The sequence below is a fragment of the Siphateles boraxobius genome, unplaced genomic scaffold (assembly GCF_051911475.1).
Source record: "Siphateles boraxobius isolate OS27281-9 unplaced genomic scaffold, OSU_SipBor_1 46, whole genome shotgun sequence".
Taxonomy (NCBI): domain Eukaryota; kingdom Metazoa; phylum Chordata; class Actinopteri; order Cypriniformes; family Leuciscidae; genus Siphateles; species Siphateles boraxobius.
Window position 1 is genome coordinate 17023933 of NW_027509097.1, and position 18267 is coordinate 17042199.

At 38.4% G+C, this 18267-nt stretch overlaps 2 protein-coding genes across 10 annotated transcripts in view; both read right to left on the reverse strand.

Annotated features, from left to right (window-relative positions):
* The window catches only part of shisa9a (shisa family member 9a), a 736130-nt gene that overhangs the window by 376246 nt on the left and 341617 nt on the right, over window positions 1-18267 (reverse strand). The window lies entirely within an intron of this gene.
* The window catches only part of grid2ipb (glutamate receptor, ionotropic, delta 2 (Grid2) interacting protein, b), a 35651-nt gene that overhangs the window by 6523 nt on the left and 10861 nt on the right, over window positions 1-18267 (reverse strand). For 3 of the 9 annotated variants that reach the window (XM_077201094.1, XM_077201095.1, XM_077201093.1), the window contains exons 5-22: window positions 16113-16382; window positions 12060-12145; window positions 11249-11318; window positions 10330-10623; window positions 8886-9037; window positions 8672-8797; window positions 7552-7634; window positions 7309-7453; window positions 6147-6460; window positions 4821-5591; window positions 4626-4713; window positions 3582-3827; window positions 2528-2724; window positions 2286-2441; window positions 2035-2121; window positions 1825-1954; window positions 1059-1177; window positions 734-898 (exon numbers count right to left, since the gene is read on the reverse strand). In XM_077201094.1, the coding sequence (XP_077057209.1) occupies window positions 734-898; window positions 1059-1177; window positions 1825-1954; window positions 2035-2121; window positions 2286-2441; window positions 2528-2724; window positions 3582-3827; window positions 4626-4713; window positions 4821-5591; window positions 6147-6460; window positions 7309-7453; window positions 7552-7634; window positions 8672-8797; window positions 8886-9037; window positions 10330-10623; window positions 11249-11318; window positions 12060-12145; window positions 16113-16382 (3499 nt within the window). The remainder of the gene's footprint in view (window positions 1-733; window positions 899-1058; window positions 1178-1824; window positions 1955-2034; window positions 2122-2285; window positions 2442-2527; window positions 2725-3581; window positions 3828-4625; window positions 4714-4820; window positions 5592-6146; window positions 6461-7308; window positions 7454-7551; window positions 7635-8671; window positions 8798-8885; window positions 9038-10329; window positions 10624-11248; window positions 11319-12059; window positions 12146-16112; window positions 16383-18267) is intronic. The other 6 variants (XM_077201099.1, XM_077201098.1, XM_077201102.1 and 3 more) reach the window with 4 other exon arrangements.

Genomic DNA, 18267 nt, shown 5'->3' on the forward strand with positions numbered 1-18267 from the left:
CTAAAGGCATAACTTATTATAATGTATCATAACTGTGTTTACAATTATTTATAGACCATACAATGCATTATAATATGCATTACAAGGTATATTTAATGCATTAAGAATGTTTTTATAATGCATTATATATAAAGGCTTTAAGTAAAGTGTTACGGGTAATGTTAGTTATTGCATTAACCCAGGTGTTCCCAACCACATTTCTGATGTCTCTCTTATTTGACACCCATCTGAGATCTTGGAGCCTTTACTAACAAGCTGATCAGTTGAATCTAGTGTGTTTGATTAGGGAGACATCTAAGTGTACATTTACACGACAATGATGTACTAAAAACAGAAACGTTTTTCCTTTGCATTTACACGTACAGACGACAATGTTGTTAGATGATCACCGTTCACACGGATCCGCAAAAACGATTGAATACCCTGTATTATAAATGCCAGGCCAGTAGTTGGCTTTGTAAAGAAAAACTAGACTGAACACATTCAGTAATACGCATGCACATGACATCACTGTTTTCACAAATTCGTGTTATTGTAGTTTACATGATGACGATATTGGTATCGTTTTCAACAAAAAGTTTGCGTCAAAAAGTTGTCCATTTTTAGTTGAAAACAGTGTCGTGTGAACGGCCTCTCAAATGTGCAGTTTTGGGAACCACTGCATTAACTAATGTTAACTAATAGGACCTTATTGTAAAGTGTTACTGAAATATAAAACAAAGAAAAAACTCACCTCAAATTTGGAGATAAACTCAGCAAAGATGCCAAAAAAGGTTTCTGTGGTTGTGGCCTTACTGTCTTCTCCAAAGTAGGAGGCCACTTTATGAAACTCATCCATTGCTCTTTGCTGCAAGGAGTCTAGGGATTGCACAGCTGGATGACAGTTTTCCAGGAAGCTCTAATATCAGGGTCAAGGGCTGATACATTGCAACTTATAGATATATTTTCACAGGATCACATATGTGCTGACTCAATCTGTAAGAGTACCTACTTTATTTTTTATTCAATTCTTATTACCATCAAACTTATTCATAAAAATGCTGTGGATTGGTGGATACACTCATAACCGCTGCAAAGCGATCCTCTGAAGTAGCTGGGATTTTTACACAGGAAGTTCTTATGTCCTGGATGGTGGAGTGAAGGTCACTGAGATCAGCAGTAACGGTCCTCTGATTTACTGCATTTCAGTAAACATGTGTGAACATAAATCATTCATCAATACATTTAGGCCTAGTTGACACTATAGCAAATATTATTTTTGCATTTCCATTTGATCCAACAGCAAAAGAGAAAAATACACCACCATTCAAAATGTGGGGTCAGTAAGGTTTTGTGTGTGTGTGTGTGTGTGTGTGTGTGTGTGTGTGTGTGTGTGTGTGTGTGTGTGTGTGTGTGTGTGTGTGTGTGTGTGTGTGAGAGTGAGTGAGTGAGTGAGTGAGTGAGTGAGTGAGTGAGTGAGTGAGTGAGTGAGTGAGTGAGTGAGTGAGTGAGTGAGTGAGTGAGTGAGCAAAGAAATATTAAGCAGCACAACTTTTTTTCAACATTTACGGCAACTTGAACTATTTTGGCCATGTAGACATGGTCAAGACAATCTGCTCAAGTTCAAATTGAGCATCATATTTGGGAAGAAAGGTAATTTAAGTGGCTACTTCCAGCAGGATAACGCACCATGCCACAGAGCCCAAATCATTTAAAACTGGTCTATTGAAAGTCAAGACTTTGGGGTTGTTAAATGTTTAAAGGTGACCTATTATGCCCCTTTTCAAAGTTTTGAACAGCAGTGTATATACAAAAATCTAATGGGAAATTGTACTGACAGCTTACCTTTGGCAGCTAGTGGCACTGTTATGAGGTCCCTGGAGAAGCCAAGGAGTTCTGGGAAGTGTTGGCATAGTGATTTGGCAAGAATATGGAGGAAGGTCGACTTTCCATCAACTGTTTTAGTTGTGTTTAGCTGGGGGGGTATTTAAATTCATAATTAGGAGAAATGTAAAAAACATTTTTTTATATATATAATCAATAAAACAAACGTACCTCAGTAAGAAAATTAATTTTGAATCCTGTTGTTTTATTCGTCTTGGGCTGACCATTATTGAGATAATTTCCCATTGCTAAAACAAACTAAAAACAGTGCATATTTTTAGATTAATATTTACAATTAAGATAGCAAATGTTTAAAAATGAATGGCTCAGAAACACCAACTCCTTTGCATAAGATCCAGGATGTATTTAACACTTATAATTCATTATTAGTGGCATATCTGCTGCTGAAATAAGTGTTTTACCTCCAGGATCTTGGCCAACCTCTTGCTGTTTTTGAGCTCTAATGAGGCTTTGTATATGCATTCGTATGCGGCTCTCATTTCTTCTGTTTTCTCCTGCACAGTGGTCTTAAATAGAAGACTCCTAAGTCTGGTTTTATACTCAGGAACTAGTAGCATCTGTAGAACAAGCCCATAAGAATCAATTATTATTTACATTAATTACAGAACTGAGGAAAAACAGCCTTGGTCTCAGGTAAAAGCACCTGTAGGACGAACTGGTCGGGCTCACTGAGCTTGGCGGGGTCCTTATCGTAATGCTGAAACTGTTTGACCTCCTCGTCGTCGGGAGCGTAGAGCAGCAGTTGTTTAATGTGTGCGGGTTCCAGGCGCTCGGTGCTCATGGTCACGAGGATTTCCCGCAGTTCTTTCGGGGACAGTTTCAGATGCGCTATGAGGATAGCTGAACAGGGCAGCCAGATTTAAAGGGTTAGTTCTCCCATAAATGAAAATGACCCCATAATTTACTCACCCTCAAGCCATCCTAGGTGTATATGACTTTCTACTTTCAGCCAAATAAAATCGGAGTTATATCCTGGCTCCTCCAAGCTTTATAATGGGAGTGAGTAGAGCTTGAGTTTTTGAAGATCCAAAAAGCGCATCCATCCATCCATAATAAAAGTAATCCATACGGCTCCAGGAGGTTAATGAAGGCCTTTTAAAGGGAAGTGATGCGTTTTTGTGAGAAAAATATCCATATTTATAACTTTATAAACTATAATCACTGGCTTCTGGTAACGGCTGTATGCGAGTCTAGTTCTGGCAGAAGAGTGACCGCTGACCCAGTGAAGCCAGTCATATAAGCCAAGTTATAAATATGGACATTTTTCTAACAAAAACGCAATGCTTTGCTATTAAATACTTTTATGATAGATGGATGCACTTTTTTGGGCTTCAAAATCTAAGGTACCTTTCACTCACAATATAAAGCTTGGATGAGCCAAGATATTTTTTAATATAGTTATATATTAATATAACTCCAGCTGAAAGAAGAAAGTCATATACAGTACAACTAGGATGGCTTGAGGGTGAGTAAATTATGGGATAATTTTCATTTTTGGGTGAACTACCCTTTAATAAGACATGGATTCTTTACCTTCTCAGTGGGAAAATTCTCCACACAGTTGCTACAGCAGCAAATACCTACATCACCTCTTTAACCTACTCCTACACATTTACGTCACACGAGACAACAAACCTGACTCAACCCAGAGCTCAATCTAGATGATTGCACTCCAACACAACCCTACTCATACTCACAAGCGTTGTAGGCCTTTTTATGGGAGAGAATCTCAACCACGTCTTTCTTTTTAAAGTTCTCGGGCAGGAAAGTGGGCTCTGGAAGAGAGACTGACACATTTAATAACAATGTAAGGATGTGCTCTCCTTGCACCAGTAGTGGAAACAATATATGGAGGGTTATGAGAATGAAAAGAGGCTGTGAGATGCCAATAACTGGATGGGAATGATGGGATCTGAGAGACATAGCTCTCCATGAGAGATGAGCTGAAAAGTACAAAAATAGACAAGGTAATTAAGTTCACTTTTAGCAGCAAAATGAAAAGCTACAAAAAGGATGCTACATGTGGATGAAGACAGCAATATACAGACTGATGAGATGTTACATATTAATTCTTTAAAAAAAGTATTTGCCCCCATCTGAATTTCTGCACATTTTTATTATTTTATGTGGTTGAATTTGATTATGCTTTTTTTTATATTATATTATTAAATCATTGTACATGATGATACTGTATATCTACCACTCAAAACCATTTAAAAGTTTCGGTTTTGGGCTTTTCTTTTTTTAATAAATACTTTTATTCAGCAAGGATGCTATAATTTTTTTTTAATTGAGCATAAAATACTTCTTGCTCAACTTTTGTAATAAACTGTATTAGAATAAATTACATAACAAATTAATACATTCATAAATTAACAGTACATGAAATAATTATATATTCTATTATATTAATTATATTTTTTTTATTATTTATGAAAATATTTTATTCCTTGAAATTATTTTCATAATTTAAAGTCTTTACCAAAATTCTTTCACAGTGTTCTGTAACACTCAAATAACTGCAATTAAATAATGAACTATTTTGTTGTTGTTGTTGTTTTTTTGTTCATGAAGACAACTTTTAAACATTCAAAGATTTAGATTTGATATTCAGTGTAAAAACACAGAGAAACAGTCAGGAGAAAACACTTTTTCACGGCACTGCATGACAGGGGATAATGATATGTACATGCAATATCACATTGAGCCGTGTATAAAAAAAGAAAGAAAAGAAACCTTACTGGAATTCCTTTGTGTGCCGAAGTACAGATCCAGATCCAGGTACTTGACCATGTCACTGAGTTTATGATAGTCAGGATCATCTCCAAGCTAACAAACAGACATATCCACTCAGTAATTCATCATCACATGACTTCCACTTGCACTTAAACATTCAATTCTGATGTGCACTGTGGTTGTTATGCATCACTACCAACCTGTCCCCAGATAGTTCCTTCAGAGTTCTCCACCTGCTCCCAGCGCAGTCTTTTCACACTCATGTGGTTGTTGTCAGAGGCTTTCGGACTGGATTTGGGCAAAGGTGGTGGATCACAAGGTGGGGGTAGAGGAGGTGGCGGTGGTGGGGGTACCTTGCTTGAGAGTGTGCTTTCAAAGCTTTGCTGGGAAGGTTGGGAATGGAGGCTCTTTTGTTTGGTCAGGCTCGGGGAGGTTCTGGGAGCAGAGGTCTGCTGGCTCTGGTAGATGGACTGGGTGTGATGTCGTAGGTGAGGGTGCTGTGCGCTTGCATGTGGGGGTTGAGGGGAGGTGTGCGGGGATGATTGTAGGATGGGATGAGCCTTTGGTTGGTGCAGCTGGAGAACAGACTGAGCGCTGGGCTGGGGAGAGGATCGTCGGACATGGGTACGCTGAGCCCTTAGCTCAACACTGGTGGGCAACACTTTGTGTAACAAGGGGCGGTTAGTGAGGAAGGGCCGAGGTGGTGGTGGGGGCGGGACTATTATCGGATGGTGCTGGAAGGCTGGAGGAGGTTGGGGTAAGTGCTCCGGGGTGAGGGGGAGGGGCGAAAGCGGGTCGGTGAACTGGAGAGGTGGTGGCGGGGGCGGAGGACTCTGAGGGGGAGGGGGGATGTGGTCAGAGCCTGAGGAATAGGTGACTGAGGTGGAATCATCACTGCAGCTGTTATCTTCACTGCTGGCACTGCTTAACTCATGAGGCATGTTCACTTCCTGTTCATCCTGGAAACTCATCTGACAGTGCCACAAAGACAAATAGAGCTTAAAAAAACAACATGGTACATACATGTATATAAAGCTCTTCCAAAAACAAGAATAAAAAAAATATAATAAAAAATGTGACCCAACATAGGACAAGAGATTTAAAAACAAATAATAATAATACATATTAAATAAATAAATAAATAAAATAAAATAAAATAGGGAGCGATTGGGGGCCTTGCTTAAGGGCACCTCAGTCATTTCCTGCCAGTATTGAAAATCGAACCCGCAAACTTCAGGTTACCAGTCTGACTCCCTAACCATTAGGCCACGACTGCCAATGGTAATGAAATGAAATAAAGTATGTGACTACATAGGACAAGAGATTTAAAAAAGAAAAGAATAAAAATAAAATTAAAAAATTAAAAATAAAATAATATGAAATGTGACCAGCTACACCTACATAGGACAAGATATTTAAAAAATAAAATAAAATAAAGAGAATTTTGTGTATAATAATTTACAAATATTTTTGTGACATTAAGTTTAGTTGATAAATAGTAAACTCTTTCTGTGTCTGACACTAACCTCCTCATAGTCATTCTCTCCTCCCTTAAAGTCATCCACGATATTGACTCGGTGGCCCAACTGCTCGCTCAGAGCATCCAGGAACTTGTCGGTGTCTCGACTGCGAGGTGGGCGTGAGAAGGTGAAGAGCTTCCTACGCTGGGGCAGAGGGCTAGGTTCATCAGAAGGCAGGGGGGAGACAGCGGGACTATCCAAACTAACATAAGGATTAGACTCCACACTGTCTGGAGAAGGGACAGTCTGCTGGTAAGGATCATACTGAGAGCCAGGAAAGGGTTCAGTCCATGAAAGAGAGAGGCCTGACTTACGGCTCCCTGCAAAATGAACGAAATCATGAGGAACATTTATAATATACAGGAATACTATAAGAGATATTACTAAATGTTCTAAAAAGTTTCCAATTGACAAAAAACTAAGAACTAAAACATGCATACATTAAATTAGGGATTTTCAAACTTGTTGATTCCACGGCCCTACTTGTACGGAACTTGTACTTGTAACCATCTTTTATATTGTCATTATACTATATACTGCATTATACATTATACAAGACAACTACTGTATTGCAATATTACCTGTTTTTTTTGTACTTATATTTTTTAAACCCACTTTTAATGCTAGAACTAGAGTATAATTCTGAAGAGAAATTAAATTTAAAAAATTTTATACAGTAATTTTCACGACAAATATTTACTCTAATGTCTAACCCAAATTTTTACAGCAAACTTATAATATTCCACTTTTTTTTTTAGTTTCTCACTGTTAAAATATATTGTTGGTTAATAACAACCAACTAGTATTTATAAAGCAGAGAAAAACAGTAGTAATATTAAATAAATTATGCATTAAATATATTTAATTAAAAAGCTAGTGTGTTAACTTTAAAATAATATTTTTAGTATATTTTATAATTCTTTCAAATTCTTTCAAAGAAAAAAAAAACTGCTAGCAGTCCCATATGGCTCCCTGGAACCCAGTTTGAAAACCCCTATGTTAAAATCCTAAATTATCTACATAAGCAAGCACATTTAGTGTCAAATGGTCACACAGGTCCTACGCAGCCAATATCGTCATATCTGTCATCATAATCATGACTGCATGTCAGTCTCTTTATCTGAGGCACCATGTGACAATTGTGGATGTCAGAGTAAGCTCAGAATACCTGCGTTATTATGCGAGAAAGACAAACTGTATGTATTGTTCTCAGCGTGGCCCATGCCGACAGCCCTGGGTGAGGAGTGACTCTGAAGAGACTGGTTGCTCTTCCCGGGATAGACGTTCCCAAGCTCCGTGTACACTCCTGACATCTACGGGTTGGGGCGTGGTTAGATGAGACTAGGCATGATTTCATAATAGCAGTGATGACCGTGCAATGAATTGTGGATGAGGAGTAAATGGTACCCACGTGGTCGAGATCTGGGGACTCTGGGAAGGAAGTCCCATCCCCACACTGTCTTTCTTCTGGAGTCACAGGGTCAGTGAATGTTCCTGAGACACAGAGAGAGCCAGTCCAGAAACAGAGCATGTGCACTGAAAGCTGCCTGCCCTTTAGGAGCTAAAAAGAGACTGAGGGCAGTGAGCTTTAGCTGTAGCTCTGGAAGGGGGGGGGGGCTGAGAGGCGCACAGCGCTTGCAAGCAGTTTATAGCAATTTCCTAATAGATGCAGATGAATCATAAACATGACTGAGAGGAGTTCTGACTGCTTGTTTATCCCACAAGAATGACAGAATGGCATGGCTATAGCTGAACAAATGTTAAAATGAAGCGATGCGTAGCAGATACAGTATTCTATATAAACTATATTAGTTATATCATATTATCAGCAGGATCCAAAATGAACAATCATCAAATGTAATCATCAAAAAATGATAATAAGGTACACTGTTTGAGAGAAATTAGCACTTTTATTCAGCAAAGATGCATTAAATTGACCAGAAGTGAAAGTAAAAACATTTATAATTAACAAAATATTTTTCAAATAAATTTCTTTATAAATGTAGATTTAAAAAAAAAAATTAAAATTAAAAAATAAGATGCTGTTCTTTTGAACTTTCTATTTATCAAATAAAACTTAATATATGTGTCATGGTTTCCACAAAAATATTAAGCAGCACAATGGTTTTCAACATTGATAATAATAAGAAATGTTTCTTAAGCACCAAATCAGCATATTACAATGATTTCTAAAGGATCATGTGACACTGGAGAGTAATGACTGCTGAAAGCTTTGCCATCACAGGAAAAATAACATTATATATAATAACATATATATATATATATATATATATATATATATATATATATATATAAATATATTATTATTACTGTATTTTTTGATCAAATAAATGCATCCTTGCATAAATAAATGCAGTGAGCATAAGAGACTTCTGTATTATATTATATAATATAATATTTTATTCTATTCTATTATATTATGTTTGTATATGTATAATGTGGAAAAGGTTCATTTTGCACCCTGCTTATCAATAAAAAACCAGCACACTGACAAGTGGAAAATGACATACCCATTCCAAGGTGAGTGCCGATAATGCAGTCATCTGAGCTTCTCTCTCTCACATTGTTTTTGTGAGAGGTACCTGACACGCGCATTGAGCTGCTCCGTTTGTGTGTTTCTGGACCTATCTCTGGTTCTGCAGTAATACACATGAACAATTACAATGCATTCAGGACAGAAAGCCACTAGAGGGCTGAAATTCACACCGTGGACTCACGGCTAACCTGCACTCTTGAATCCCAGGAAGCGGGCGATCTTGCTCTTGCAGTGTTCCTGTTCCTCGTAGGTCAGCAGCTGGTATATAAACTGCCAAATCAGCTGCTTGGCAGGAGTGTCCAGCACAGGAAACACATCTACAATGAGCGTGTCCACATTCCTGTTTACATGCAACAGAGGGAGCCATTTTAGAAATAATTGGGCTGCTCTCTCAGCAAGCAATCGCACCAGCGAGCGTTATTTATTAAATTTAGAACCCACAGATTGTTTCTGATTATGAGTAGGCCTATCTATTTGTGCTTGAGGCTGAAGCTATTTTTGAATGCTTCTCACATTTGCCTTGCTGCTGCCAAGCTGCAGAAAATCCCTCGCTGTGGGAAAAGCGTGCTATGACATTTGTAATCATACGGAAAGATGCTTACAGTCTACGAATGTCAATTAGCTATGTTGCTTAGAATTGGTTAACACATTTCTCATTGTATATTTTTGGACAAACAATTGCATTGGTCACTAGTAAAGTCATACCTATAAAATACTATTACTTCTCTAATTAAAAGAAATGTAAGTTTGGAATAATTGTCACGTTTTGGTTTCATGTTCAAGGACTTTTAGTTTGTTTCCTGTGTTCCCGCTTGTCACTGGTTGTCATGGTAATTCATTGTTTGATTGATTAGAGCACACCTGCCCCTCAGTAGTTTAGTTGTTCACACATGTATTTAATGCCCTCTGTTTCAGTTCCTCATTGTTTGCTGTTGTTTGTGTGATAAACGCTGTAATGTTTCTCTTCTTCTGTTTGGATTATGGTTAAATTTGTATTATGCTCATTTGTTTTTGTTAAATTAAATTCAGGCTGCATTTTCATGATCTACACCTCATCTTCATCATCATCATCATCATCATCATCATCATCATCATCATCATCATAATCCGTCCGTGACATTATGATTCTTTGATGTTTTTGAAAGAAGTCTCTTATGCTCACCAAGGCTGCATTTATTTGATTAAAAATAATGTAAAAACAGTAATTTGTGAAATATTATTACAATTTAAAATGTTTTCTATTTAGTATATTTTAAAATGTAATTTATTCCTGTAATGGCAAAGCTGAATTTTCAGCCATCACAGAAATAAAATACATTTTAAAATACAAATTACAACAGAAAACAGTTCTATTAAATTGTAATAATATTTCACAATATTACTGTTGTTACTGTATCTTTATCAAATAAATGCAGCTTTGGTGAGCATAAGAAACTTCTATCAACAACATTAAAAAAAACTTAATTATTCCAAGCTTTTGACCTGTATAGACAATACTGTTGTTAGAGTCGAAGTTGGTACTAAAACAACTTAGACTAGAATGTTTTTAATCTCAGTGCTGCCAACCTCAACTAATATAACACTAAGTCATGTGTCTTCTCCCACTCAAGTCATTATGAATTTTGACCTGACCTGTGCTGGAAGAACGTCTCCAGAGCTTTGCAAATGGTGTATCTTTCTTGTAGGGTGAGGAGGTGTTCAAGTTGCTGGCTGAAGGTACGGCCGTGCACGCGGATGCTGGGAGGAAGGATCTCGGCCACCCACTGCAGTGAGCTGAGGGCCGGGGAACGCGAGCGCTGGATGGTGGGGGTCTCCTCCGGCTCCGAATCTGACAGCGGATAGTCTACAGGGCCCTCTTCCACCACTAGAGAGGGCATGGCACCACTGCCCTGCAGCATGGACACCACCTTCTCATGGGAGCAGTTCCTAAATGTGCATTGAATAGAATTCATGTGTAATTTGAATAAATAATGAATTAACTATTAGAATTGATGCAGCTACTTGTTCTTCAATAGTCTAGTGGACTAGACTTGCATTTTTTATTATCATCAGTGTTAAACATAGTTGTGCTGCTTAACATTTTTCGTGGAAACCAAGATGCATTTTTTTTTCTGAATTTCTTTGATGAATATGAAGTTCAAATAAACATTTATTTGAAAAAGAAATATTTTGTAACAATATAAATGTCTTTACTGTCACTTTTGATTAATGTAATGCATCCTTCCTGAATAAAAGTATTCATTTATTTAAAAACCTTACTGACCCGAAACTTTTGAACAGTAGTATAAATTTAAAAAAATGGTTGGGTTTAGTGAAATTGCTACACATTAGGTTCACTTGATTATGTTTCTGAGAAATCACTGTGAGGCCATTTAAATTCTTAAATTCTTAAGTATATTAAGCTTGATGGCAAATCTAAATAATATCTACCCCTCAAGTGATATGAAATAATGAACAGTAATTGTACATTTACCACAGTATCTACTGTAATAACACTTCACTGCCATGCAACTTTTAAAGCATCATCAAAACATGAGAAAAACAAACACACCTCATGTCTAGGCCATTGAGGAACAATATGCGGTCTCCCGGTTTAAGGCCACACGCCTCAGCTGGACTACCTGTAATGGGAAAACGGGTTTGTGACTGAGAATAAAACCTCAGACACATACAGTAAATAATACACACCCACAAATAGTGAATCTTACGGATGTGTAATACTGCTGCCATTTTTGATTGTTTGTAATTAAAACACTACAAGATACTCCGTCAAAGGGTCTGAGAGGGTTTCTAATCTGTTTTCTAATCACGATGCTGGACTCCTACTTGTTTTCATAAGCAGGGTGGCTGAGTCAGTGTTAACTAGCCACAGCACAGGCCTGCAGTGGGCGAAAATCGTCATACAGACCCTCACACACTTACCGCCCTCTCTCAGCTCGCAACGTACAATTGTGCAGACTTCAGTACAAATGTACCCACAGCTTGTTCATTAGTACAACAGCCCACTCCTTCCTTTTTCACAATGCACCAAAAAAAACACTACATCCCCCTTGAAAACAAGCCCCTGACCACAGCTGTGCTTTCCATGAGCCTTTTTATTATAGCCGTCTCTGTAGTCTACAGCGATATGACCCTCAACATGCCACAAATTCCGGTGTCTGGTGACAAAAATATGACGGTGAAAATTAATTTCAAGCGCTAGATCTCTATCCCAGGATGTATAATTCTGCATCAGATCAGAAACCTTGAGATTAAGAAAAGCCTGATTCACCTGCGAGTCACTGCTCTTTTCACTTTTCACTCTTTTCAAGTACTGAAAGGTAGCTAGTGCTTATCGTTATTCATCACAATTTAATACGCACCTGCCATTACGGAGTCGATCCACACAGGAGCATGACCTCTCAGAGTAAAGCCAAAACTCTTCTTACCCCGGTACACACGGATTGTTCTGCAGAGGAAGTAAAAGAGGGATTACTGACTGACTGTAGGTGTGGTGATATACAATACTTAGATTCTTACACTTTCTGAAGAACATGTCTGTGCAAAACTGCCACATTGTTAGGGTGTAGTGTGAGGTTGCTATGTAGTTACTAAGGTGCTGTGAGTGGGTTTTTTCACACATGCTAAGGTGTTCTGGGTGGTTTCTTACTGTGCCAAAGTCGCCAAGGTGTTGTTTTGCGTGTTGTTTTACAAGTTTTACAAGGTGTTGTTTTACAAGTTGCCAAGGTGTTGTTTTGCGGTTGCTAAGGTGTTATATGTTGTTGCTAGGGCTTTGATGGGTGTTCTGGGTGGTTTCCTACTGGCATAGGTCAAAACAGTTGCCAAGGTGTTGCTTTACTGTTGTGTGTTGTTTTGCGGTTGCTAAGGCATTCTAGGTGGTTTCTAGGGCATTGCTGGAGTGTTTTGAGTGGTTGGTAGGTGGTTACTTGCTGCCTCAAGTCAAAAGGGCAGTTGCCAAGGTGTTGTATTGTGGTTGCTAAGGTGTTTTAGGTTGTTGCTAGGGCTTTAATGGGGTGTTCTGGGTGGTTTCTTACTGGCCCAATTCAAAAAAGTTGCCATGGTGTCTTCATGGTTGCTAGGGGGTTCTGGGTGGTTGCTAAAGCATTGATGTGGTGTTCTGTGTAGTTACTACAGTAGGTGGTTACTTAAAGGCTCAAGTCAAAAGAGCAGTTGCCGTGGTGTTGTTCTAAAGAAATATAAACTTTACAAGTTCAGTATGGAGTACAGCAAAGCTCAGTACTCGGACCCTTCCTGTTCACCCTGTACATGCTACCCTTGGGAGATATCATTAGGAAGCATGGCATTAGTTTTATGCTGATGATACTCGGCTCTATATTTCTTCGCGCCTTGAAGAAACTTAATAATTCACAAAATAACAGAATGCATAGCGTATATTAAAAAATTGGATGACTAGTAAATTCCTACTACTTAATTAAAAAAAAAACAGAGTTTCTAATTATTGGACAAAAAAACTCTGCACCTAGTAACCTAGAATACTGTCTAACACTTGATGGCTGCTCTGTCAAGTCTTTGTCGTCAGTTAGGAACCTGGGTGTGCTCTTTGATACCAATCTTTCATTTGAAAGCCACATTTCTAGCGTCTGTAAAACCACATTCTTCCATCTTAAAAAATACATCTAAATAACGACATGCTTTCAATGTAAAATGCGGAACAGTTAGTTCATGCGTTCATGACCTCAAGGCTTGACTATTATAATGCTCTACTGGGTGGTTGCCCTGCAGGCATAATAAACAAACTCCAGCTGGTCCAAAAAGCAGTTTTCACTAGAACCAGGACGTATGACCATATTGGCCTGGTTCTGTCAACACTGCATTGGGTCCCTATTAAACAACGTATACATTTTTAAATATTGCTGATTACTAACCAAGCACTGAATGGTTTAGCTCCCCAGTACTTGAGCGAGCTCTTAACGTATTATAGTCCTTCATGTCTATTTCAATCTCAAAATTCTGGCCAGTGGATAATACCTAGAATATCAAAATCAACTGCAGGCAGTAGATCCTTTTCCTATTTAGCGACTAAACTTGGGAATAGTCTTCCTAGCATTGTTCGAGAAACAGACACACTCTGTCAGTTTAAATCTAGACTAAAATTAGGCTATAAAATCTATTAGGCTGCATAAATTAGGGAACCGGAACCGGGAACACTTCCTATAACACCCAATGTACTCGTTATATCTGAAGATGAATGGCATCTACATCATCTACATCTAATGTTAGTCTTTCTGCTTATTCCGAGGTTTACTGTAATCAGTTGGATCCAGGCCATATACAGATCAGATGGTGGACCAGCGCTTAGACATGACCACAAAACATTATGTAGTCAGCTGGATCCGGCCTGTATCCAGAGCAGATGGAAGACCTGCGCCTAGACACGACCACAATGCATCCCTGAAGTGTCAGAAGAGACTGTGTCAACTAGACTCTCCCCTGTGAAGGCCTCATCGACACAACAGCCATCGGCACTGATCCTCAACAAACTCGTCTCCATACCGGCGTAATGACTCCAATCTTCAACCAGATGGAAATGGATAATATTCTGATTGTTCCAATCCAATCTGACTTCTGACCTATAATGATGCCTGAATCATAATCATACACTGTTCGTTCGTTGGCCAGAGGAGAACTGGCCCCCGACTGAGCCTGGTTTCTCCCAAGGTTTTTTTTTCTTCTCCATTCTGTCACCTGACGGAGTTTTGGTTCCTTGCCAATGTCACCTTTGGCTTTTGGCTTGCTTAGTTGGGGACACTTAATATTCAACAATATTATTGATCTGCCTGCATTGACACCATTATATGGGAACTGAACTGAGTATACAACAGAATGAACCATCACTGAATTTACTTAAGCTGGATTATATCACTATTTTTTTCTAGATCTGCTGTATAGCCAAAACAAGCTTTGTTGCATTTTTTTTCTGTTATTACAGTAAAAGCTGCTTTGAAACAATCTGTATTGTAAAAGGCGCTATATAAATAAAGGTGACTTGACTTGACTTGTTTTGTGGTTGCTAAGGTGTTCTAGGTGGTTGCTAGGGCATTGACGGGGTGTTCTGTGTGGTTGCTTACTGGCTTAATTCAAAAGAGCAGTAGCGTTTGCTAAGAAGTTCTAGGATGGTTGTTATAAATTGCTGGTTGTTTGCTACTAGTCAAGTCCCTAGACATAGTTTTTACTCAAAAACTCTATTTTTATATCTGTACAATACTTAATCTGTACAATACTGTACAAAACAAGCTCCATTAATCAAAACTGATCCTAGTTTGTGTATTGACAGTACATGACCAACATCCAAACATCCAAATACTGATTCATAGCAACTTATTCATATGATAATGACCTATATTAAGCAAAGGTATTAAACAATATATATACTAGACAAGTATACTGAAGCACCACTTGAATGGCCATATAAGATGTGATTTCCCTGCTTCTTAAAGAAAACCTATGACATATCATTAGAGTAAAGCTAGCCTTAGCAGTTGCTGTGGCAACACCTCAAGGCGACACTGGAACCATTGAGTAAACAGAGATAAAGGAAAGCAATAGAAACATTTGCTTCTTGTCGCAGTGCCATTTTACACAAGGTGGGCAGCTAGAACCAAATACTGATCGCGGATTAGAAAGGGGATGACGGGGAAGACACGTTAAAAAAAATAGAAAACTCTCTATGGGGGTTACATAAGGACTGAGCCAAGGAAGCATTATTTATTGAAGAGCAGGTGAGGAATATAGCCTAGTCTACAGGGTATCAGCACATCAGATCTACTTTTGCTGTAGCATTTAATCATCTAAACACTCTGCTTGATTCTTCCCCAGTAATACTTAAGACAGCATTTTCAATTGTCAAATAAAGAATACGGATAACATCATATAGAAAGGCACACTGTAAATGTCAATTACAAGCAAATGTACAAGTGAAACACCAAACAAGAGGATCTGCTTTTGTTTTGATTGAAAAAATAAGCAGCTTCATGGCTTGAATGTGATATGATAGCAATTTTCCATTTAGGTTAAGTCACGATTTTAATGATCAAAATAGTGTGATAAGCTGATTATAAATCCTGCATTATAAAACGCTCAAGAAGTGGATAATCATATGAAAAAAGTGCTCATGATATGGACAGTCTGTGCATGTGTGTGTGAAAGCATGAGGCACAGAAACAAACACAACTCAATAGTGCTTCTCTCACCCACCCACACACAAAGTCTCCCACATATTACACAGTGTTCTATGCGTTTGAGGAGACTTCCTGCAGTGTTTTGGGATAAAATTGTCTTTTCAAAACAGCTTGGAAGATGAAATCTAACAGCTAATTTTTTAATATGTAAAATAATAGGACATCAAAAAGGAAACATCGAAAAGCTACCACATTAAGAAGGCATATGATACATACCTCTGGTTGGCTCCAGTGACATAGTGGCTGGAAACCGTGGTGGTGCTCTTCCTAAGGCCACGGTCGGATTGGGCCGGGTCATCTGCGGTTTCTCTGGGCACAGAACTGGCCCGTTTCGAGCCTTGAGGACGCTCGTGGTGGTCTTGACTTCGGCTCCGGCGGAGCCTGTTTTGGGGCTCGCCAAGGCTCTTGCTACGACACACACGGTTGAGGAGACTCTGAGAGACGGCTTCATCAAAGCGCTGCCGATGCTTCTTGGGAATGAAGATCCTGGCAAACATGGTCACAGGAAGGCAACAGAGAAAAAAGGTTTAAATCAGCTACGAGGAGCCATTATCGTTCAGACTCTTTAAAGGTTGCTAGTTCAATTCAACCAGTCAGTTTTCCCATCCAATGGTTTCTATCACAAACCAAAGTGAAGAAGCTTCGGTTTTGAGTCCAATGCAGTCATTCAGATGAGGAGGATCACTGTGAGACTTGTTTAAAATCCATGAGTATATTCAATAGTGATGGATGGAGAACAGGAAATGGTGACAGAGACAAAAAAAACTTAAAGTAAGCCGAGTAATGAAGGACATCCAGATTTTTCATCGAATTCCAACATGTAGCAGGCTCTCTGAGTACTGTCTTCATCTAAAACTCCCACTCCAGAAGCTCTGGTACAGATACCAGAATCCAGCAATAGCAAAGGTGTGGGAGTATATAACACTACCGCCTCTCTCTCTCTCGCCCTCTCTCTCCCTCTCTCTTCTTATTCCTCATTCTCTTTTTGCTGTTAGTGATGTTCCCTGCTCTCTGGGAAGAGCATCAAATTTTAGATGGAACACAGCTAATTCTTTCACTTGTAGCATGACATTCGAAATATAATCTAAGAGATTCAGTGCATATTGAAATTCAAGAGTTCACACTTACATACAATTAGAGGGAGTAAAGTTTAATGCATATTTCCCCCCCGGACAGCACACCATATCTATATAAGATGGAGTATAAAAATAAGGCCACGTTTGTCACATTTGTGCAACATTGGCGGTTATGAAAAGGCTGTTATGCCACCCACCAGTGAAAAGGTAAAAAGACCCCAATTGAAAAACCTCAGCAAATGAAACCTTAGTAACCTTGAGTGTAACGTCAGTGCAATTCTGTCTGCTTTGCTGATGCAAGGTGATAAACTGACATTAGCATTTAAAACATTTCTGTGTATTGATCAAATAAAAAGCACATTCATTTTCTGAGTCATGGCAATAAATTCTCTTGATATTTGTAGGTCTCTATAACTGTCACTGACAAACTATTTATTTAATGAGGCTAATAGGTTATAAAAACACAAACTGAATGTAATTAATTTACTTTTCTTTATATCACAGACACTATTTTAATACTAAACATATCAGAGCTGCTTACACAAAGTGCACTATAGATGTTGAGGGATAGTCCTCCAAAATTCTGTCATCATTTACACACCAGATTTGGTAATTCATACAGATTTGGAAGTAAATGATGACGATTATAATTTCTGGGTGAACTATCTCTTTAAGTAAAACATATACACATCGCTTCACATACGAGCATATTACTTCACAACTCAGTTTTATAAGCACAGTTTCTATTATTCTGTACTATCTGTAGGTGCTATGCAATCATAACCATTTACCTGGAAATATGATTTAAAATTATACAGTTTCACAATAACTTTAGTCTCTCCCCACTGCCTGGGTGACAGTATTGACAATTCTCGAGAGAAGAGTTGCCTCATGTTCACATTATTATGGTGGCGCAACAATCGCTGCATTAATGGCAGCAGTTTCAGACAGCAGACAAGAATAAATAAAGCATTAAGTGCCCTAACAGGCCATTACAAACCTCAATATTACAGCACTAGCATGAGTATTCTGAATGACAGCATACACCAGAGTGCATTAAACATTTATTGAGCTTCTCAGAAAATGTGGATGGAACTAACATTACCAGACTGAATTTGCATTTGTAAAGTGAAATTTATCTAATGGGGTCAGAAAGTGCCATGCTCTGCCTATTTTCTAACCAAATGCGAACTATATTAAGAAAACTTGAATGGGTCATTTTGAGCAAAGGTTAATATGAGAAGATCTGTTTTAATATTTTAATTACATTCTCTGACTGCACAATTACAAAATTA